This window comes from Centrocercus urophasianus, unplaced genomic scaffold (assembly GCF_019232065.1).
Source record: "Centrocercus urophasianus isolate 14NV4802_14NV808 unplaced genomic scaffold, USGS_Curo_1.0 seq_10, whole genome shotgun sequence".
NCBI lineage: Eukaryota > Metazoa > Chordata > Aves > Galliformes > Phasianidae > Centrocercus > Centrocercus urophasianus.
The window spans coordinates 48,015,207-48,038,222 of NW_024884142.1; the positions used below are offsets into that span (position 1 = coordinate 48,015,207).

The window sequence follows — 23,016 nt, forward strand, 5'->3', positions numbered from 1 at the left end:
GACAAGGAGGGAAGAGTCTCCTCTATAAGCAGCATCTGGCTCTTTGGCAGATTTGTCAAGCACTTCTGCTAATGGGTTGGATTTGCCCAGGGGTCTTTTATGTGGTTACACTGCAGATGGTCTGTCCGTTCTATCTTCCCCTGTTGAATGCTTTTATTTAAACACACACACACACACACACACACACACACAAAAACCACCTTACATCTGATCCTTAGAATTTACATGCTCCATTCAAACTGATAAGGTTCTTTATGAGTCTCAAATGGTGCCTGTGTATGCTCCTTTCTGTTAGAAATCTCAAAGCTTTCCATATATCCAAATGTGTGTCTTGACTTTTGTTGGCAATTCTGGACTTAGTTCTCCAGTTTGACTGCCAAGTGATATAATTTACTGTGATCTGAGTCTGTATTTTTGTCAGATTTCTATGGGAATTGCTTTAGGTCATTTTTAGAGCAGAGGTAACTTTGCCTCCCCTTGAAGCATGAAATATACTTGTCTTTCACTAGCCTTCCACTTTTGAAAAAAAAAAAAAAAACTAAGTTCAAATCTGGAATTGGTTATATGTGAAAATGAATATGATGGCCTCAATCTAATTCACAGGGGATTCTTCTCTGCCATTTAAGAGAGGCCCACGACTGCAGCAGCAAGTCTGTAGGAAGGTATGTTCCTACATGTTGGCAGTTCTATAGAAAAAAGCATACACACTCTCCAGGTAAATAAAGTAATTCAGTGGATTGACTTTTTAGCAGAATTGTTTTTTGTGTGGCTCCAGCACAGAAGATGGCAGAAAGAGAAAGCATCTTCTTTCCTAAATTTCATGTCAGTTATATTTCAATTTACAGCAGAATCTCTGGTCCCTGAATGTTTATGGTTTTTAGAGTTTTGGTTGTTGTGTTTTTTTTTTGTTTTTTTTTTTTTGCTTTGCAGTGTAGAAGTAATTGGCAGGTGGCTGGCCATGAGATGACTTTTCATTCCCATGTTATTTCAGGCTTTTATCTTATTTTCCTTCTAATTATATATGTTAAATTAAGCAGGGCTCTATGCTCAAGTAATGCAGTGCTTTTGACAACTGTCTCAAAATAGTTGTAGGGAAGCATACTTATCTCCATTAGGGTTTCATTATACCACTACATTTCAGAACAGTAACATTTCAAAATTTACTGAAAAGCAGAAGCATTGGATTATGAACAGCAATTGTGTTAACATTAACATCTTCTGCTTGCATGCTCTGTAACATTAATCAGGCTCGCGACCACTGGACAATCTATGCTACGTGTGATAATGTTAGAGTCTTAGTTCCAGGAAGTCTGCAGTGTAGATGCACATGAGCTTAAAAAACAACACTATGATAAAGTTTGTTACATCCTACCTCTTTTTTCTTTCAGGACTTTGACAGAAGTGTGTAGATGCTAATTTTTAAAGGTAGAATTTGTATGTCACAAGTCCTGCTGATGTCAAGCTATTTTTTGTTTAGCAAACAGAGGTATAAAGGAGGGGCAAATCTTTTACATTTTTCATCAGACATGTGGGTTTTTGGTTCTGCAAGGTGTGTGTGGGGAGGGAAAGGAGAATATGGAGTGTCTGGAGCCACTGCTCTGTCCTTGCCCGTGTCCCGTGCTTGCATGGACCGGCGGGTATCCCCCACTACAGCTTGCTTATCAGTGTCCAGTCTGAGCTGAGCTGAGGGTTCCCATTTCATATCTGTACCTGCCTCTTCTTACAGCTCCAAGGGATAGTATGAGAGGAATTCTGTCCTAGAATTCCCAATTAAACACATTTATTGATTCTCAGAATAATCTCCTATTTCACCCCAAATTAAAAACTGCATGCTCTCTAGGACTCAAGTTGTAAGGTGACTTGGGGAAATCAAACAGTGAAGTGAAATTAAATGCAATCATTAAATATTATTTGTAAAGATCAGCCAGCATGAGTGCATTTATCAGGACATCATCTTCTGGACAAAATGAAAAGGATTGTGTGCAATGCATCCAGTGTACCTTGCAATCTGGAACAGTTATGCATATCTACACTTTATTACTTAATCACAATAATTAAACAGTGAGACAGATTAAACATCAGGCCGTGAGAAAGTTGCATTTATTTATTTTATATTCTAAACCTAGAATGTTGTTGTGATCGCAATTACAGAAGAGAAAAAATTGTTTTTGATACAAAACGATTTGGAGCCAAACATACTGTGCTCCACTTGAGGTAAACTACAGAAATTTCACAGTGGGAGCCAAGGTTTAAATCAGTTTTAATTTTTGAAGGGACATCTTAGAAGTCAGATGTGTTAGTATTTCTAATATTCAGAAGGTTTGCATTGAAATGTAAAGTTTGAATTGAACATTTTGACAATGTCTTTGACACCTCTTAGTCAACGATTATCCTTTCTGGAGATGGATGGAGATCTTGCAGGCTCTCTATACTGGTGGCTAAAGAAATTACATTGAAATTAGGTATGATCACTCCAGTACTGCACACCTGAAAGCATTTCTTTCCCTTGGGCATACCCTGACAAAGAACTAAGTGTTTCAATCACTAGTTTGAAGCATAACAGATATTTCAACAGGGAGTCAGAAACACAACCCACCCTCTGCTCTTTTGTTATGAAAATGTGAGTTAATGTTTATATCATGCTGTTCAGGCTTCACTGAAGCCAATTGCAAAATTTGCAGCAATTTCAACAGGACCAGCCTCTCATGTCTAATTTTCCAGTTTTAGATTTATTTAAGTATTTTTGTACGTGAGTAAATCTGGCATTATTTTTGTGTTGCAATTAATGTTTTAGATACAGACCAAGCACTAATATCTGGACCCAGGCAGTCCTCTCTCTGTTTCAGTTAAAGCCATACTGTCACTCAGTGAGGGATGTTTTCCCAGAGAAGCTTAGAAATCGTGTGCTGCAAGCTGTGTGACTTTGAAGGCTGTTTCTTATAAAGGACAGACTGGCAACTGGCTAGTAGCTGGCAGATCTGATTGTCAGTTATATACATTCACATTCCTCTGTAAATAAAGAAATGGTCTTTGTTGCTGAAATTCTACTTAGAAATACTGAAGACTCAGCGAGATCCTTCCATCATCAGTGTTGTTGCTTGTTCCTCAGGATCCAGTCACTGGCTGGATGGAGATGTAGGAAAGGCCAAAGTCACCCCAACCAGTTGTGCTGCCGAAGTTGTGATGAGGGAAGCGTGGCCACAGTCTTGCTGGTTATCTGTTAGCCATCTCCTCAGAAGTGTTTGTTATTTGTTTATGGCACAGATCATCATGTTGTTAGAACCAAAGGTTTCATAAGCACTGATCACATCTGGAAGCGATCAGAAGTGGGAAAGGGAGCTGCTGGGTGAACTACTCTTTGAAAATGTGGCCCTGTGATCCAAAGACCGGTATATAGATCTTAAGTATCTGTAAGCTGGTAGTCTGTATTTCATGTAAGCTGGATACTTGACAGCTCCCTATGGAACTGCAGTGTCATTATCGCTTTTGATTTATTTAAATATTCACATAACAACTTCAAAATCTACTTTTGTCACCTTTTTTTAAGCAGTAGGTTAAACATGAGTTTAACCTCCTGCATACCTTTTTGTCTTTTCTGTTCACACTGGGACTAGAATTGCATAACCCAGCATGTGGGCTGTATGGCCAAGCCAGTGGCAGGATGTTAAATATGTCCTGCATGAGCCGGGGCTGTGGCATAGGAACACTGGTACCATGAAATTGTTAAAGTTGTGTAAGGTGTAGGCTTGGTATATGCCAGCTGCTCAAGATTGGCCAGGCTGTATGGAGATCAAGAAAGTGTGGCTCCCTGCCCTTCTCACAGCTTTTCCACTTCATGTGCTTAAGCTGGAGAACAGCCTCTGGTCCACACTGCCTACTAATTGACATATTTTCTGCCTGTCACCTAGAGTGTTTTTTTTCCAACTAGTTGCCTTTTTCTATGAGAAAACAGGAAATCTTTGTTCAGATGCCACGTTGCTTCTTGCCAGATACATTCTGCAGTGCCTGAAGTATAGACCCCGAACTGAAAATGCATATCAAACCTGTGGCAGTCACATTCATATAGTCCAGAAAAGAAATCTTGAAAGCTGGGATCCAGCTGGACAGAAAGTTATCGCTCTGTGTACCTTTTTTTTCTTTTTTTTTTTTCCATGGGCATTCATTTATTGCATCAGAAAATAAAACTTTCCTATATGAAACTGTCATCTGCCTTCATCAAATCAAACCAATCCCTGCCTCTGCAGGCTGGTGGGGTAGAATGGAGTGAGACCACACAGAGAAAAGGTTTCTTATTATCTGCCAAAACAGTGACAGTCTGCCTGTTTGTGTTAGTGTGAACTTGTGTTTTCTAAATGAAGAAAATTCTTGCATTTATTCTGAAGTAAGTAAATTAGTGAATTTTTTTTGCTGCCAAAGTTCACTTGATTTTTATTTGAGTATTTTGGCATTGGACAAATGGACAGCATGCTCGGTGGAAGAAACCAGAAGCATTTCCTAGAAATTATTCTGTGATATATTCCCAAATGTGGAAATCAAAATTAATTTAAAATTTTTTTGTTCATTGCATCACAGAAACGACACTGATCTTCAGCAAAAGTCAGAAGGGAGTGAGAAAATACTTTGATGTGGATTTGTGGCCAACTTAATTGCACCAGAATAGAAAGTTTTGTATGGTTTGCTGGAAACCATTAAAAGACATCTCTGTTGATCAGGCACCAGGGAGACTATGCTGTTTCTGACTCTCAAGCAATTAATAGTTTTCAGTAATTATGCAGAACAAAAATCTGAGTCTTTTAAATTTATCAGTATGCTTAGGCACCACCAGAGAAATCCTAGTCTTTTCAGTTTATTGCTCAGACAGAAGAAGAAAATGACAGTTTTTCTTTTCCTCCAAAAGTGAACTTGAATTTGGAAGCAGTAGTTGTTCATAGGGTTTTGCTTTATTTTCTCACTAGACACATTCAGAACATACCTATATGTCCTTTTTATAGAACAGTATCTGCATATTACTATAGCAAAAGCCGTATTTTAGACTAACAAAAGCTACGACCTTTGGCATTTGAAATGAAGACAAAAAATACCTGACACCTGGCTGTCAGGAAGCACAGAGTCCCAAGGGGCTGAGAGCCAAAAAAATGGAGGCCGAGAGCAGAAATGTAACTGGGGAATTGGGCAGGGGGAGCTGGGGAAGATGTGGCAGTGCTGCTCAAAGAAACATTCTTTTTCTCTTGCTGTAAATGATGTCCTGCGACACACTACAATACTTGCCTTTGTCACTGAACCTATTTGCTTCCAGTCTGAGTCCTCTGCACCAAGTACAGCCTGAGTACTGACACTGGCTGCCTGGCAGACATCTCCTGTAAAGTAATACTGTCTGCATAAGGCTTTTTTTCTCCTTGAATTAGAGCTTAAATAGCCAGGAGAAAGACAATAGGCCTAAAAGAAAACTGAGATACAATCACAGCTAGTGCCACTTTATTCCCCAAAGGATCACTGGAGCAGTCCCATGCCCTGCAAGATAAGCAATATTGTTGGGATCTAAAAAGCTGTAATACAAAATTCTGCAATTCTGATATTTTTTTCAAATTATAGTCTACTTGTATAACAAGGATCGTCTTCACAGTGCTGTTACTGCAATGCCTAAGTAGTTTCCTTGAGAGCTTGAACTCATGCACTGGGAAGCTATATGATGATATTCAAGTTTGTAATGAATCATGCATATTTATAAGAACATAGTGCAGTCCTTACTTTGCAGTTAAACTTCTATGAAGCTGAGGCCATGGCATTTTTATTATTAATTAATGACATGCTATTTATTAATATGTAGAAATGCTAACATTGTTCTCCATTTCACTTACGTTACCTCCCTGTACTACCCTTTGTCTGACATTGGTTAAAGATTGACAGAGGAGAAGTATTTTTTGGAATATCAATGTGGCGTTAGTTCTACTTCTTCCTCTTACTTTTTTTAAAATGGAAATTGATACCCTAATTGCCAAACAAATGCAAATAGTTGCAAAAAGTTTAGCATTTGCTTTCTCACCTGTTAAAATAGAAGAGACAAAATAAAAGTCCAAGGAACGTTTGCTAGTTATATCAGCATACCGTGACAGCTTTTACTGCTTCTCAGCACTATATCAGATCATTTTATAGGTTAAGAAACAAGGCCTCGAGAAGAGTGGAAAGGAACTCTTTCTAGTGTCTGGCAATGTTATTTGTTTTTAACTCTTGAGCACCCTCACAGAACTTGTATGCTTTTGTGAGACTGCCTAGAATAGTAGAAGATGCCATCTCTTGAGCTGGAGAAGGTACAAAGCAGGCATTGATGAATCTGTGAAGACAAGAGAGGCAGTTGTCTCAATGGAGCAAGTTTATCTCATCAGTTTCACTGCTTCTTCCTTTTGAATTTGCTGAATGTTCATTCAGGGTGTAATGCACTTTATTTCCACTTCTAAATACATATTCTTCTATAGATCTCTGATAAACTATTTCATACTTTCAAAGCTGTTAGTAGAAAACACTTTGAAATATAGAACAAAAATAAATTATATAGCAAGTGTTTTACATTTTAAAATGGCATCTCTTTAAAGAAGGAAGTTGTCTAGCTGTGATCTACTTGTAGAATTCATCAATAAAATATTGAGTTTTGAGTTGTAAAAGGAGCCGGAAAAAAAAAAAAAAAAAAAAAAAAACAACAAAAAAACAAACAAAAGAACCCCACCAGAACCCTAGAAACAAGGCTTGAACTTGTCATAAAAATACATAGAAACTATTCAGAAATATAGTTAAACTGGGCAAGCATAATTAGCCATGGGAAAACTACCTATGCTAGGTTAGCTTATGATGTTTGGCTGTACCATTCAGTGGTTTAGGATCTACTGCAGATTCTGTTCAGCTGCCATTGTAGGGACAGATGGGAAAATTTATTTGGAAACAAAATGTGCTCTAACCTAGAGGCTAGGATTCATGTACAACCATCTTAATGCAAACCCACTTCCACTGTTTGGGTATGTCCATGTTCAGGCTGGAGTTGAAATGTGTTGAGATCTGGAAGGCTGTTCTGTGCAAATGAGATGTTTTAGTGACTTTTCCAGTAAGCCTCAGAAACGGTCCACTAAGCTTGTGCAAATACCAGTTTTCAAAGACTTAAAGCATAGCCAAAGCAGAGTAAAAGACAAGTTCATCTTGCCAGATTTCAGTTTTTTGCTCAGAAGCTTGCTGTCATATTAGCAGCCTTCCAACAATCAGGAATTTAAAATATGTAGCAAAGCAATGCATTTCCTTCCAAAACTTATCTTTCTATACAATTTAACATTTTACTTAATTTCTTTGAGATGTAGTCTTAGACAAAGATTGGGTAGCCAAAACTCAAGCTTTAGTTAAATGCCTAGCAGAGAAAAGGGGGGAAAAAAAGAAAAAAAAAAAGCTTTACAATGTATTTTTTAAAGCAGACTTAACAATAGACTTTACTTTGCCTAAATTTAAACACACTGTCCCTCCTAGAAAATAAGTCTTTAATAAATAAATGCATACATTTAGAAGTATTAATTGGTCCTTCTGAGATCACCCTTTTTAACTTTTACTGCAAGAAAACATACTGAACCCAAACCTGCTTCTCATTAAGTCAGTGAAAGCAGCACTCTGATAAACATTTAGTTCGACAAAATGAATTCAAGATGTTGGAATTATTTCATCCATTTTATTAAACATTTTTCCTGAATCCTTTATTCACTGAAGCTGTAAGATTTGAGTAGGTCTGTTACGTCTTTCTGAGAAATTTTTAGGCTGAAGGTAAACTAAACGCATCCAGAAAGGTGATTTGAATGACATCTGTTACACAGAAGGGAACATGTACTTGAATAAATATATCACATAGGAATATGTTGAAGTAATCCCTTTACTTGTTCACACAAGCTAGAGCACCCAGGATAAGCATAAATGTATACAGGTGGTTTTGTGAAACTTTTCATCATTTTGGATATCCTTTTCTTAGACTTTCTTAACTGTGAGATGTCTTTTACTCATCCAGGGAAAATTTTTATGTGTAAATTTGCTACTTTAAAAATAGCATTAATAATGAGCTTGCCCTTCATATGCCTTTTTCTAGATGCTGAATGAAGAGAACAAGTATAAGATAGTATAAGACTTTTCTGCTCAAAAGATTTCATATTGGTGTGGAACAAAAACTATTCCTCTTACATAATCAGTTTATGTTCTTGGCAAGCAAATGAAAATCAGTGGACTTGCTTTTCTGATTAAATCTGTTTTGAGTGTGAAGTGTGCTTAAATGGATAGCCCTTACATACAGTAGCTGGATAAATGAATGATTTTGCTTATGAAATATAGCTGAATCATTTATGTCTGTGACCATGATAAATTGCTGTCTAGAAAGAAATCATTGTAGTTTTCATGCTAAACAAGAAAATAAGCAAATGTGAACGTCTCTGGGCTGATCATACTGGAAGAAGAAACCATGACACTTTAACTGTTAGTGAACACGTGGGTAGTAGTAAACACTAGATGCAGTGAACACACATTGTTTATGTTGTGTAGCATTCTCCCACTCCCTTAAATGCGTAGAAGGAAACTCATAAGACTTTTTTTTAACATTTAGCTGTTATCCTTGTGCAGAAACTGACAAACAGAAACTGACGGAGTAGTAAACCACTTGAGTCCATTTTATTTAATCTAACACTGATCACATTTCCAGTAGAAAATAACTATAATGTGCTGCTGACAGATGTGTGGAAATGTATGTACAATTAGATGATGAAATTTAGGTCAAGGCAGTTCAAATCTCAGTGCATACCTTTGCATTTATGTGAATACTACAATAAAATTCTTACCTGCTGATGCACAACCTGCAGTATCAACTTACCCTGTCTCATCTAGTCTACTATTGGGAAAACTGCCTTGCCATTGGCACATTGGTGAATCTCAGGCTGGATTCAAGCATTTATTGAAGTAAATGAAATTCTTTGCATGGGCTTCATGTGGCTTTGGATAAGGCCTTGGTGTGTTTTCCCAGTTGAAATGTAGTATTTCCTAAACTGGAAGATTTTCAAGACATGAAAGCTTTAAATCTGTGCCTTGGGGTAAATGAATGTAATGAGAGAGAATCCAGGAGATCAACTGAATTGGGAGCATAAAATGGGAGACATTTCATTCTGGATTTTTTTCTTTTTCTTATTTTGGAGAAACCAAAATCAGATTCAAACAGCATACCCATATTAGATGGAAAGATAGTATGGTTTGGGTTTTTTTTCTCCTCCAGAGGAGAGTGTGAGGAGCATGGAAGACAGTTTAAAAGTGAAACTTGTAATAAATGCTTGGGATGCTGGGTCTTGCCTTAACACTTGCCACTGCATTTTCTGGACAGAATATGAAGATGCAAGAGTTGTTAAACTTACTGAACTGTCCCAACTGTCCCTCTCTTATTAGCCATCTCAATCTTTTACAATGCAAGTGGGCTTTTACAACTTTGTAAAATAATCTTTCTGTTGGCCTTTATAGTATAACATGTGGTAAATGGTTCTCCTATTGCAGATGGGCTGGCAACTTTGCTTATACATAGAAAAAAGGTTTCTTTGGGGAATAAAAATCTGCGTAATTAATTTATAATTGAAGCAAGGAAAAGGCAAGCACGCACTGCAAATTAGATTTCTATTACCAGTCTAACAAGAACCACTCCTTTTCTGCTTTGTCTATGAAAGGCAGATCTGTTGTCACTGAATGAAAGCCATCCACAGTCTCTCAGTATAATTGAAATGCTGAAGTCCATTGTGGTCTATTCCTGCAAAATTGCTTTTTTAAAAAATTTTGCAAGATTCCTGGAAATTACTCAGAAGAAAAAAGATCAAGTAAACTAATTAGAATATATGCATTTTTCATAGTGAAAAGTCTTTCAGATTTATGTAAAAGCTCTGTTCATTTATCTGTATGTTCCTTTGCTGGATTTAGTATGAATTCAGTGACTATAGATGGTTGGAATACAGATAATGGGAGGCAGAAGTCCTGCTTCTGATTTGCTCTGCAGTGACTGAAATTACACTTAATTTATCTGTTTTCTTCTAAGAAATGCATACATACATACAGCTGTCTACCCATCAATCCATCCATTCACATCCATATATACAAGCGTATATGTATAGATATATGTGTATGTATGTGTGTGTGTATACATGCACTGCGGCATGCATGTCTTTCAGAAGCAATTTGAACAGTTTGGGAACTAGTGACATTTACTTCATAATACCTGGAAGAAAAGTGGAAAATGCTGGGGTTGTTGCTGTTCATGACAAATTATTGGCTATTTCCTTAGATTTAGTTAAAAGACAGTACCACAAAACCACAAAATATTTATATACTATCACTTCGTTTAACAGGTCTATGGAAATGCAAGATCTAGCAAGTCCTCATAATCTTGTTGGAAGCAGTGATGCACCGGGTAGTTCTAAACTGGATAAACCTAATCTCAGTAGTACATCAGTTACAACAAATGGAACAGGAGGTAAGTGTAAGACATTTACAGTACGTAGCAATTTTTGGCTAGTTCTTAACTTCATGCATAAAAACTCAGAAAGAAATAGAAAATACTGGTGTACCTCTACTAATCCCAGCAACACTTTTCCAATTTGCACTAATTGAAGGAAGAGGTAGAACTGCACAAAAGTGAAAGTAAGAAAGCTTTGAAATGGTTTAACAAATTCATAAAGGCTTTGTTATGCCTGTTGGTAACTTGGAATGAATTGCTTTTCAGCTTCTTACTTCATGGCTGAATTATAATTTACAGTTATACCCCGAACTACATCCATGTAGATTTATTGAAAAGTTCTGGCAAAAGAAGTACATCAAAATTGTCATTGCTGCTGGCTTAGATAATTTTCTTAAATGATGAACATGCTAATTTTATTTATTGGCAGGCAGTGAAAGTTTGTCAAGAAGGAATGTTTAGGTTTAACTCTAAATTTACTGGCTATTATCACTGTATCTATTACTAAATGAACAGTGCTACCATGCAGCTACAACACAGATGTCCAGATGTTTTCAGATAGTAGGTTCTGCCATAGCTGAGATGCAAAAATGAGGGGGTGTCACATTCTGAGATGGAGTCATGGCCTCATTATTGTCTGTGAGAGTGTCACCATGCATATGTTTCAAGCTGTAGTTTCAGTCCTCTTTCTTGGAAGTTAGATGTTGGCACCCCAAAAAAAACTTTGTAGTTAGTTCTTTCTGGCCACGATGCAAACCATTTAATTCACTTGCTTAAAAAGAAAAAAACTGTGAATGTCATTAAAAAGTGCATGTGCATGTGAGGGAAATAGAACCCTACAAAAAAGGACTGAACCATTATTGTTCTACCTATTTATATTTTTAAGAAAATCATAATTCCAGTATAAAGAGAAGGGAAAGCTTCAAGCATACCACTAAAGAACACTAATATCTATATGCCCCTATATATTATACTTGCATAAATAAACTGGTTAAAGCAATGCTCAGGAAAACAACGCAGTGCAGTTAAGAGACTTGGCTCAAAGTATAACAACACTTACTAGCACTGAAGAATATTCATGTACACTGAACAGACATTCAGACAATGAACCATTATACCATTCCTGTCCTCAGGAGACAACATGACTGTTTTAAATACTGCAGACTGGTTGCTGAGTTGCAGTACTCCCTCCTCTGCAACAAGTATGAGAGACCCTGGTACAGTGCATGTGTGTGGTGATGTGTCTCTGTGGCTGCTGTGTAACATCTCTTGGTTTGCTCTGTTTTTTTTTGTTTTGTGGTTTGAACATTTCCATCCTTTTTTTGTTCTCCACCCCATTTTTTTCCACCCCTTCTCAAAGGTCTTTCCCACAGCCAAAAAAAACAGAAGGAAGTTGCAATATGTACTGATCTTGCCGTACTTTGAAAGACAATAGAAAAACAAGGAGAATTTTAGCTAACTTAAAATTAGCTGAACTGCGTATGTGCTCTGAGAGCCTGGGAGAGCACCATGCTGCAGAACACGCTGAGTATTGCTAGCATTCAGCACTTCTGTAATTCTAGCAGATTTTGCACAGAATGCTCATCTGTTTTTCTCTGATTTTTAGGTACAACATTACATGGCTACCTGAGCTCAAATTACTATAAATTGCTATTCCATCTACTACTACCACTACTACTTTCACTTTTAATTAATGCTTATGCAACTTTCCTCTTCACAAATATTAGTCCAGATTTTCCAAGCTGCTGTTTTCATTTGTGAGTTTCCTCTCCTGTGTATTATTGAGTTACAATGACTATTAATAATTATATATGTGGCATTGTTGCAGTGCATATGAGATTAACCACTGTGTAAATGACTCTCCACAAGCCTTTACACAAGTGTTTAAGCTGTGCAGACTCAGATTACATTTAGGAATATCTCAAAAATATCCTTTTTAAAACAAAAATAAAATTAGGATTAATTTACCATTTCCAAGACAGATTTTATAAAAAATAAACTGCAGCCTTCCAGTACTTATAGGGGGCTTATAAACAGGAGGGGGCTGATATTGATAGGACACAGTCTGATAGTGATAGGTCAAAGTGAAATGATTTTAAACCAAAATGGGTGAGATTTGCTTTAGATGTTAAGAGGAAATTCTTCACTCAGAGGGTGGTGAGGCAGTGGCACAGGCTGCTCACAGAAGCTGTGGTTGCCCCATCCCTGGAGAGGCCAGGTTGGATGGGGCCCTGGGCAGCCTGAGCTGGTAGGTGGGAGACCTGCCCATGGCAAGGGGGTGCAGCTGGGTGGGCTTTGAGGTCCCTTTCAACCCAACCATTCTGTGATTCTAGGATAGCTACAGGCCTATCAGTCTCACCTCGGTGCCCAGGAAGGTTATGGAACGAATAATCTCGAGAACCATCATGGACAAATTAAAGGTCAACAAGGAGATCAGGCCCAGTAAGCATGGGTTTACAAATGGTTACAAATGGTAGATCCTGTCTGACAAACCTGATTTCATTCTATGACAAGGTGACCCGCTTAGTGGATGAGGGTCAGGCTGCTGATGTGGTCTACCTGGACTTCAGTAAGGCCTTTGATACTGTCTCCCATAACATTCTCATGGAGAATCTGGCTGCCCATGGTCTGAATGGGTGTACGCTCCACTGGTTGAAGCACTGGCTGGATGGCCGGGCCCAAAGAGTCGTGGTCAATGGAGTTGGATCTAGTTGGCAATCGCTCACAAGCGGACTCCCCCAAGGCTCAGTACTGGGGCCACTTCTGTTTAACATCTTCATTGATGATCCTGATGAGGGGATTGAGTGCACCCTCAGTAAGTTTGCAGATGACACCAAGCTGGGAAGGAATGTTGATCTGTGTGAAAGGAGAAGGGCACTACAGAACGACTTGGACAGACTGGATAGATGGGCCAAGGTAAACGGCATGAGTTTCAATATGGCCAAGTGTCGAGTCCTGCATTTTGGTTACAACAACCCCAGGCAACCTACAGGCTTGGGGAGGAATGGCTGGAAAGCTGCCTGATGGAAAGGGACCTTGGTGTACTGATGGACAGTTGGCTGAATATGAGCCAGCAGTGTGCCCAGGTGGCCAAGAAGGCCAATGGCATCCTGGCTTGTATCAGGAATGGTGTGGTGAGCAGGACTAGGGAAGTCATCCTGCCCCTGTACTCGGCATTGGTGAGACCTCACCTTGCGTACTGTGTTCAGTTTTGGGCACATCAGTACAGAAAGGACATTGAGGTACTGGAGCAGGTCCAGAGAAGGGCAATAAGGCTGGTGAAGGGCGTGGAAAATCAGCCCTATGAGGAGAGGCTGAGGGAGCTGGGGCTGTTTGGTCTGGGGAAGAGGCGGCTAAGGGGAGACCTCATTACTGTCTTCCAGTACCTGAAAGGTGCTTACAGTGAGAGCTGTACAGTGAGAGGGGTTGGTCTCTTCTCATTGGTGACAGGTGACAGGATGAGGGGAAATGGCCTCAAATTGCGCCAAGGTAAGTTTAGGTTGGACGTTAGTAAACACTTCTTTACAGAAAGGGTGGTTGAACATTGGAATAGGCTCCCCAGGGAGTTGGTTGAGTCACTGTCCCTGGATGTGTTTAAGAGCCATTTGGATGTGGTGCTCGGAGATATGATTTAGCGATGGGTTGTAGAGGGTACTATGGTTAGACTGCGGTTGGACTTGATGATCCTTGAGGTCCCTTCCAACCTGAGTAATTCTATGATTCTATGATTTTATGATTTCATGTAAATGCTTGGTTGAGTTTCAAGAATTTAAGTTTAAATAAATCTAATTTAGTCTGTCACCTCAGTTAAATGTTTAACATGTTCAGATAAATAATTTAACTACTAATTACTAATAGTGAGCAAATATATTATGGAAGCCTGTGTGTTACTGTGGACACATCACCTTTTGCACAAAATGAAAGCTGATTTTCCAAAGGCAGTAGCATGTTTAGGTCTATGCTTCTAGTTGAATATGTCACAGTGAGAACAACCTGTGTTGTGTCTGTACTTTCTACTGTATCTATCTTTAAGGAATATTATGTGCTTATGCTGCATAGAGTTGTTTATGTACTGAGATATGTGTGCTACAGGGTTTCTTTGGCCGCTGCTGCTTGGCTTCCTCCATCTGCCTGCCATCTCCATCCTTCATCTCAGGCATTCTGCCTAACCTGGTCTATGTCTCCTGCCCTCCCAACCTAGTACAGTGCAGCTATAAGTTGAGCTCAGCTTGTCAGGCAGCTGCCAGCCACCTCAGGCGATGTACTACATTCGGCTGCTGTCTTCTGTGAAACTTTCATAGCTTGTTGGCTTCCTATAAACAGAAGAAAAAAAAGTACTCAGAAGAAAATGAGCTTTCAGTCATGCTTGTTTGAACTAATATCTCTCATTGCCTCCTACCTATTACATATGTTTACCTGCATTTGGGCATAGCAGAAGTGTCTTGTAGCATCTCCTACCTCTAAAATCTCAGTGTTTATTTTCAGAGAGGTTATTTAGGAGAACAGGTTGGAAGAGTAAGAGTCATGTTGGCCTATTGTTTCATCAGGTAAAGAACTTACATTGTAGAAACTGTTGCCTGTTGGGGGTTGTATTCTGAATTAGTCTTGGCGTAATTAAGTTTGATAGCAATTCCTGGAGGTCAGCTGGGCCAACACAGCCTCTTTGGGCTCTTGTCTTTGGCATGATTACTCTCATGATGAATTTTCCTCAGGTCTAACTGGATTTTTCCCTTGTGTCTGTTACTTCCTATCCATTCACACAGAGCACCTTTGAGAAGAGTACAGCTTTGTTCTTCATCTCCTCTCTATCTTTCTGTTACATAGCTGATGGCAGAAATTGGTTTTCCTCTCAGTTGTACTTGAGATTGTACAACTCCAGTTTCTTCTGTATGCCCTTGTACACTATCTGCCTGTTGCATTGCCCCGACCACCAGGGTAACCCTTCTCTGTTACCATCTGCAGTCTTTGCTGTCAGCAACACTCAAGTGGGCTTCCAGATTGAGATTGCTTTTCATTATATTTTTACTTTTTCAGAACTTAATAAACTTAATCCACATTTATACAACAGCATATTGCATTTATTCTCATTGAACTATTGATTCATAATGATGGCTCAAACTCTTGATCTTTGCACTATCTCTAGAGAGGCTGCCTTCGTAGTATTACCATGCTTTAGCTCACATGTCAGGAAATCTGTGCTGTGTTTTGACTTGTTGTCAGCTTATGTTTTGATTTCAGCTTTAAATATTACTGGCTGTTTAATCTGATGTTAAAATTCCTTTTTTTAGTTATCACAGTGCTTTTTTGCCCCTCTTGTTTTAATGATATGCAACCTTTTTAAAAAAAAGGTAATGCTTCAAACGTCTACCTACACTGTGGAAAGATCTTTATGATCCTTAAGTTGATGAAATCTGACTGTAGAACTGTTTAAAATCAAACACAAAAATACTTTCAACAAGTATTTTTCAGCAAAGAACAGTGCCAATACAGTGTTTTTCCTCAAGTTAATTACGTGAAAGGGTTTGCTTTAGGTCATTTTTTGCTTGACTGGGAGACAAAAGGATGGTGAATATTTGTGCTTATGGAAGTGCACTGCAATTGGCATTAACCAGAAATATACGTAACTCTCAAGTAAACATTTCAATTAGATACTGAAGCTTTGGTTAAAGAGAAAGGTTAGGCACAAAGTGAGGTGTCCTTCTGGATGCAATACTGAGCATAAGCTTATAGCTTAGTATGGACAATACTGAAATGTTTTATTGAATAGAAAGGATTAAGGGTACTAAGAAGTAGGATTTTCTTTTCGTATGAGTAAATGTCCACACTCTGCAGAAAAAAAGATGCATGCAATTTATAAAGTAAAATATGACCAAAGGTCTTCAAGGGGGAAGATAAGATGCTTTCTAATATAGAATGCAGACGTCTGCATACAGTAATATACAAATACTGAAGGGATATGTTATTTGCTGGAAATGACCTTTAAATTTTCTTCTGCTATATATTTTATTGATTTCCTGAAGCACCTCTTTCTTACTTAAATAGAGAAATGGGAACAGTAGATTACACTGACAAAGGACTTTGTTCATTTGGTAATTCTTGTCACTTTTTTGTTATAAATCAGAAAATAAAGGACTGCATAATGACAAAGACTGCACAGCAACTTGAAAAAATATGGCTAAATTTTTTCCTGATGATTTCATGCCAAATTAATTTACTGCTGTTGCCAGCAGAGAGAATAGACTGGGTGTGTCACTTTTATTAAAGAGAAGAAAAGATGGAAAGAAGTCTATATTTAAAAGACAGACACTTTCAAGGTTTTGTTTTTTTTTTTTAATCTTTTCAGTGAAAAGAAATACACAACTACAGCATAACTGTAACTTGTGTAAGGGGCTGCTTGGTTTAATTAACATCAGTACACTGGCAATATTGCAAGGCTCCCTCCATATCACAGAGATAAGCACATCTCAGTTTTTCACATCTTCCATGCTTGACCTAAGCAAACATCCCTTTGAATTCAGAACAGGTCACTTGTGCAATTGTAATATCTGCAGCATCCCATATGACCTAATGGAATAAGACCTGTTAAGCAATTGTCTGGGACTGAGGTATGTCAGCAGAGACACTCCACTCAGGGCTCACCTATTCTGGGAACCCAGTGTCTGTATTTTCAGCTATGAAATTCCTGAGCTCTTTACTGTGATCACACAGGGAGAAATAGCAGTGTGGTTCTGCAGGTACTACTCTGGCCACTATTCTCATGAGAAAACCACATCCTTTGTTTAGCTCAAACGCTGTCCTCAACATATTTTAAGAGGGATATTGAATCTTGAGGACAGCTAAGGCTGTATTTGGCCTCTGAAAATACCTCTGTTTCTTGACTGAACATGCGTAACTGACCTTCACAAGGCAATGGTGGTAACTTGTTCAGGTTTGCCAATGTCAGAGTTTTTCTAGGTTTGCCAGTTGAATGTCTATTAGAAGCTGAATTGCCACTGAAATGCATTCAGTTATGGCTTGGATGGTAGGGGTACATGATGATATGTAAGAAATCTTTTGAGTTCATTGTGGTCCCAAATATTTGGTAACCTCTGAATTAGAAGCTGATTTCTCAGGGTTGTTGTTTGTGCTCTACTTTTTTTTGTTGGTCTTGTGTTTATTTATTTACTTATTTATTTTACACTTCACCCTTCTATTATGGAAAATGGCTTGCTGTTGACCGAGCTGCAAAAAAGGGGAAGGGCAAAGGCAGAACGCTAACAAATAATATACTTCCATATGAGCATGAAAATATATTAAATTATTGTTTCACTCATCAGGCAAAACTATTTTTGTGCTACATGCTTTGACAGCTAATTTTTCTCTCCTTTCTGATACCCTTAGGTAATTGTTGGAATCAATTAGATTTAGGCTGAAATCTCCCCAGAAGATAGTTCAGTTACTAAAACCAATGCATAGCCAAATGCATAGATGAAAAGCTCTAGGGATGCATGGCCGTTCCTAATGGAATGATGGTAGAGTGCCTCAATGCTGTGGTAGTGCAAAGGTTGAAGCTGTTTCATCGCATGCTTAGTATATCTGGACTACCACTAGTGAGACTGGCATGAGGACTCTAGTAAAATCTAAAAGTAAAATCTCATGTCTACTTATTCTTCTATGTAGTGTCTCTTCTTGCAGTCAAAACAGAGCCCATGAACAGCAGTGAAACAACAACAACAACTGGAGATGGATCGCTTGACACTTTTACTGGGTCAGGTAAAGCCATAATAAGATCACATATTGCTAGATACACATTAATATAGCATTTAATAACCTTCGCTAATGAGCATTGCACTGCATGGAAGTGATCTTTTAGAAGCCACAATGTAGTAACATTTTAATACCAAATAATAATTGTAACTTTTTTTCATTTCTATTAAAAAATGCACTTTTCATGAGCTACAATCATAAAAAAAGTTTTAATGATGACTAAGACCATTCCTGTATGTTGAAATCTTATAATAATAATGTTATTATTGTATTGTAGCTTTTTCTCAGTGCTGGTCTTATATGATTTAGGAAGAAAAAATGGATTGTATTTCTAAAGGCTGTATTAATTTGTAGAATTTAGAATCTTAAGGGTCGTATTTCAGTGCCAATCTTCTTATTTGTATGAACAGTGTGTTATTTTAAATACTGATTGCCATAAGCTACTTTGTCTCCATGTAAATATTTTAGTTTAAATAATTGTAAATTTAATCAGCTTCTTTAAAAAATGAAACAAACAACAACTTTTAAGTAGATTCCTATAAATTACTAAAAGATGACAAAAAATTAAAGAAAATCTGCCCTCTGAGAGGCTGAATCCTTCTAATAAGAGAGAAGGGAAAATTAATTTCATATCTGAAAATATCAACTCAGTAGCAGCCTGACTGAAATTTTACTGAAGCCAAGAATTGCCATGCTGTGGGTTTTGGTAGACATAGGTAGTCACAACCCATTTAAAATATTCTGGAAATTACAATGTTTCTGCGTAATCAAAATGTTTTAAAAGCAGAGAAACTGAGCGTATGATTCCAGAACTGCTTTTAGGCATCAGTAAATCCAGACATACTCTGAAGTTCATTATTCAGGAAAGTGTTGAAATTTAAGTGTGTGAAGTAAAGGTCCATTGTGAAATGTAAAGCAAGCGTATACTTTTTCTGATTAGTAGGAATGAAAACATTATTCTCATTATGAAAGGAACACCATCAACTTAAAATCTAATAAGATATGTAAGAAAAAAAAAAACTTTTTGCTAAAAATCAGCTGCTTATTTTCCTTTTTTTTTTTTTCCTTTTTTTTTCTTTTTCTCCCTTCTCCCTTCTCCCCCCTCCCATGGCTATTGTTACTCTGTCCTAAAATATTATAAATTATGTTATAAGTGCAGGTCATAAAATGTCTGTCTATATACCAGTTTGGCATTGTTATTGAAATTTTATCAGCTTGTGCCGTGTATTTAAGACACCTGAGCTGGATCCCATGTGTAAAAACATGGCTAAGGCAACATTTTCAGAAAGGAGGTGCCAAAATTGCAGTCCCGTGTTCGTGCTTAGTTACCTAAACAACAGTTTGATTTCACAGGATGCCATTCACTCTTAGCTTCCACTGACTGCACAAGAGATCTCTACACTTTAAAGATTTGGAAAAGGTGCCACCAAAAATGAAAGAATTTGAGCTTTACAGTCTTTTTTGTCCATTAGCTGCCTACATATTCAAATGAAAAATGACCCCAATTCTCATTGTAGACCACAAACTCAAGTATTAAATGAGTATGATGACTCACGGTGGGAAATCAGTAGTCTGCCTGTCAGAGTGATTAGCAGTCTGCATCATTATATGTGAGGCAGAACTGCTTTCTTAACCTGTTGAGCCTTTCACAAAGTGTAAATCCATTACTTGTCTTTTAATATTACTTGCAATTTGGAAAATTTTCAGTTTTGTGGCAGAAATTGTAAAAAACAATATAAACTCACACAAAGTATTCCTCTGACTTTTTAATCTAAGTGATGATTTGGGATGTTTAATGTGTTGCCAAAACCAACAAACACTAACTAATAGAAAGATGACAAATTTTTAGACAAATCAGCTGCAACTGAAAACAATGCTTAGCAAAGCCCAGCAATTAATGTTGTGTTTTCCTAAAAATCACTCGCAGCTTTGTGTTACTCCCATGACAAAGTGTAATGCTAGTACTTTCCTGCTGCTTTCAAACATGTAGCCTGGACGGATAGGTCACTAGGAGGGATAACACCTATACTCTGTCCTGTACAAACAGGTCAGAAGAACTAAAGCAACCTTTGTGAAGTAGAGAAGGACTTAGAAACATTATTAAATATTTTATGAAATAAAATCACATGGTGATGAGGCTCATTTAAAAGTGCCATGTGGAATTTCTCTCCATCATATTCTCCCCATGAAAAGTGATTCCCATGCTCCAAAGGCAGTAAAAACCTGTGATGTGTTCTAGGGCTGAGCGTAAGGCTGAACAAGCTCTTTGTGTGTACAGTAGCCAGCTCTGTTCCTAATGACTAGCTTTAACATAGAAAGTGATGACAGACTGCATGAGTCACACTATAGCAGAGACAGATTAGGCCTTGCAGGTAACTGCGATGAACCCTGATTTTTGACAGAAGAGCAATGCAGCTTTTTGAAACTACTGTCTAACACTTAGGTTTGTTCCATCCTTGGCATCCTGCAATCAGAGGTGCCTTCAAGAAAGCCTTTGTGGTTTTATGATAAATCTGCAAATTTATGCTGAATGTGCCAGCCTCAAGTCACGTTTAAAAAACAAAAACTGAATATACTAAAGAAGAAACCTCACATATCTAGTATTAAGTTGAAAAATAAAACACGGAATTTAGAATGAGAGTGCCACAGAGAGTTGCCACAGTGTCCATGCCCTGGCTGCCATGTGGCTGTCCACGATCAGGGCTTTGGTCTCATCCTTCTGCAGAGTGACACCCTTGGAAAAAGATGTGCCTTTTAGCTCAGGGTGACAAGGTAGTCATACTGTATACCCTCTTCCTCCATCTTTTCCCTCAAAGACTGGCAGTTGGTAATTATTATCAGCACACTCAATTCGAATCTTTGCAATCCTGTAGCAGGCTCTTGTAGGGCTGGATACTTACAGGGTGTGGAGAATTGCAGAACAGTCTTAAATGAGCAATTTTATGCTCCAAGAATTTGCTACAGCTGCTGTATTGTAAATGCATGCATTTTTGCATTTAAATTGCTTAGGATACTGGAATAATTTGGGAACTGTTTATAATTTTAATGGAGTGGAGAGAAACATCTGAAGTTCTTGTCGTCTTTGTTACTTAAAATTTATTACATGCAAAAAGAATATTAAAAAAAAATTCTAAAGGCTATAAAGGCAAGGTTAGGAAACGCCGTCACTACATACCTTTGTCTGGTCCCCTTTTGTGCAGAAATTGAAATTTGCTGTTTAAATGCAATCCTTTTAACCTAATTCTTCACACAGAATTTTCCGGATGATTAATGGAAAAATACAAAATTTTAGTCTGTGATGATTTGATGAGCCCAGCACATGCTATCAGCATGATTTCTGGTTATTTCAGCTCTCTACTGCTATCTTTGCCAGTTGGGCTGACAGGGTAAATAGTGAGCTGGCTGTCACCTTCTTTTCTCTTCTGTGGATCAACATTTGTTAGGTTGGGGATGTGTCCCCAGTGATGTATCAAGCCTCAGCTCTCGCAGACTTTATTGCTGGGAGTGTTCCTTAGAGGGCATAGTTACATCTGCTTTTCTTCTTATCTCTCTCATTTCCTCTTTCTATTCTGTCACATTCATATCTACTGCAACTTTTGCCTCTCAATTTCAGCCAACCCTGGCCAGCAGTCTCTTTTCTTAGCCAGCACCTTCATTCCTCAACCCGTTTCCTACCCCATCCTCAAACTTTGAGCCCAGGAGACTCTTATGCATCTGTTCTCAGGCCTTACTGCCTTTTCTGAAACTCCACCTTCCATGTTTTCCTCCCTGTGGGATTGAGGCTGGAGATGCTGGGACCCTGCGTGGTACAGATCAGCCAGAACTTCTACCTCTGGAGAAAGCGGGTCCATTGAATGGAGAATTTACCTGCCAAGTTCTGAATTGTGATTCTCCAGGGCATGTGCAAAATATGACTATTGTTTTTCAGAAGTGTGCAGCTTGGTGGCTTTTAACTTGAGAAATCAAGGGTATTACACCTGCCCAGAAGAGCAGGTAAAGTTCAATAATGAAATCTCAGAAATACTTGAGTTTTTCAGGGAAGAGACAGTTTTGATTTTCTCATAAATAACACAGTACAATGGTGACTAGCCCATTCTTATAAGTGGCTACAGAAAGCTATGCTTAGAAAGTTATTAAGAAGTTATAAAGTATGTAACATCCTGCCTCTACCACTTCCCCTACTGCTAATCCTCCCTACCAAAGAGAAGTAGGGTTAGGAGAATAATTCTGAAAACAGAGACAACTGTTGAATTCTGATAAACCTCAGAATTACCAATCTGAGCTGGGATTTACGGTATAATTCACTTGTGATACATAGTCATAATATTCTCGTATGCCAGCTCTTGTACCCTGTGTTTCTCAAATATCCCACATCCTAAAATGCAGTGCAAAAACTGATGTAAAAGACTGCCAGAGAAAGAGTGAAAAAGCTATTTAATTGGAATGGCACACAATTTGTTTTTTATTTTCTTATATATATATATATGCAAAAAGAATTTAAAAAACAGGAAGGACAGTTTTTTGCAGAAAAACATTAGTTTCTGATAACTCAAGTGATCTAAATAAACTGTCTTTTGTTTTCTTTCTTTCTTTCTTTCTTTCCTTCCTTCCTTCCTTCCTTCCTTCCTTCCTTCCTTCCTTCCTTCCTTCCTTCCTGCCTGCCTGCCTGCCTCCCTGCCTCCCTCCTTCCCTCCTTCCCCCCCTCTTTTACTCTCTTTCTCTCTTTTTTGGTAGTTTGTGCCTACTGTAGTAGAATGGTAAATGTGCTTTAACCAAAT

General features: G+C 38.1%; 1 protein-coding gene across 9 annotated transcripts in view; it reads left to right on the forward strand.

The window, feature by feature from the left end:
• EYA4 (EYA transcriptional coactivator and phosphatase 4) overlaps positions 1-23,016 on the forward strand; it is a 204,861-nt gene that overhangs the window by 137,976 nt on the left and 43,869 nt on the right. For 6 of the 9 annotated variants that reach the window (XM_042819569.1, XM_042819524.1, XM_042819515.1 and 3 more), the window contains exons 4-5: positions 10,386-10,510; positions 18,167-18,244. In XM_042819569.1, coding sequence (XP_042675503.1) covers positions 10,386-10,510; positions 18,167-18,244 — 203 coding nt within the window. The remainder of the gene's footprint in view (positions 1-10,385; positions 10,511-18,166; positions 18,245-23,016) is intronic. The other 3 variants (XM_042819578.1, XM_042819586.1, XM_042819560.1) reach the window with 2 other exon arrangements.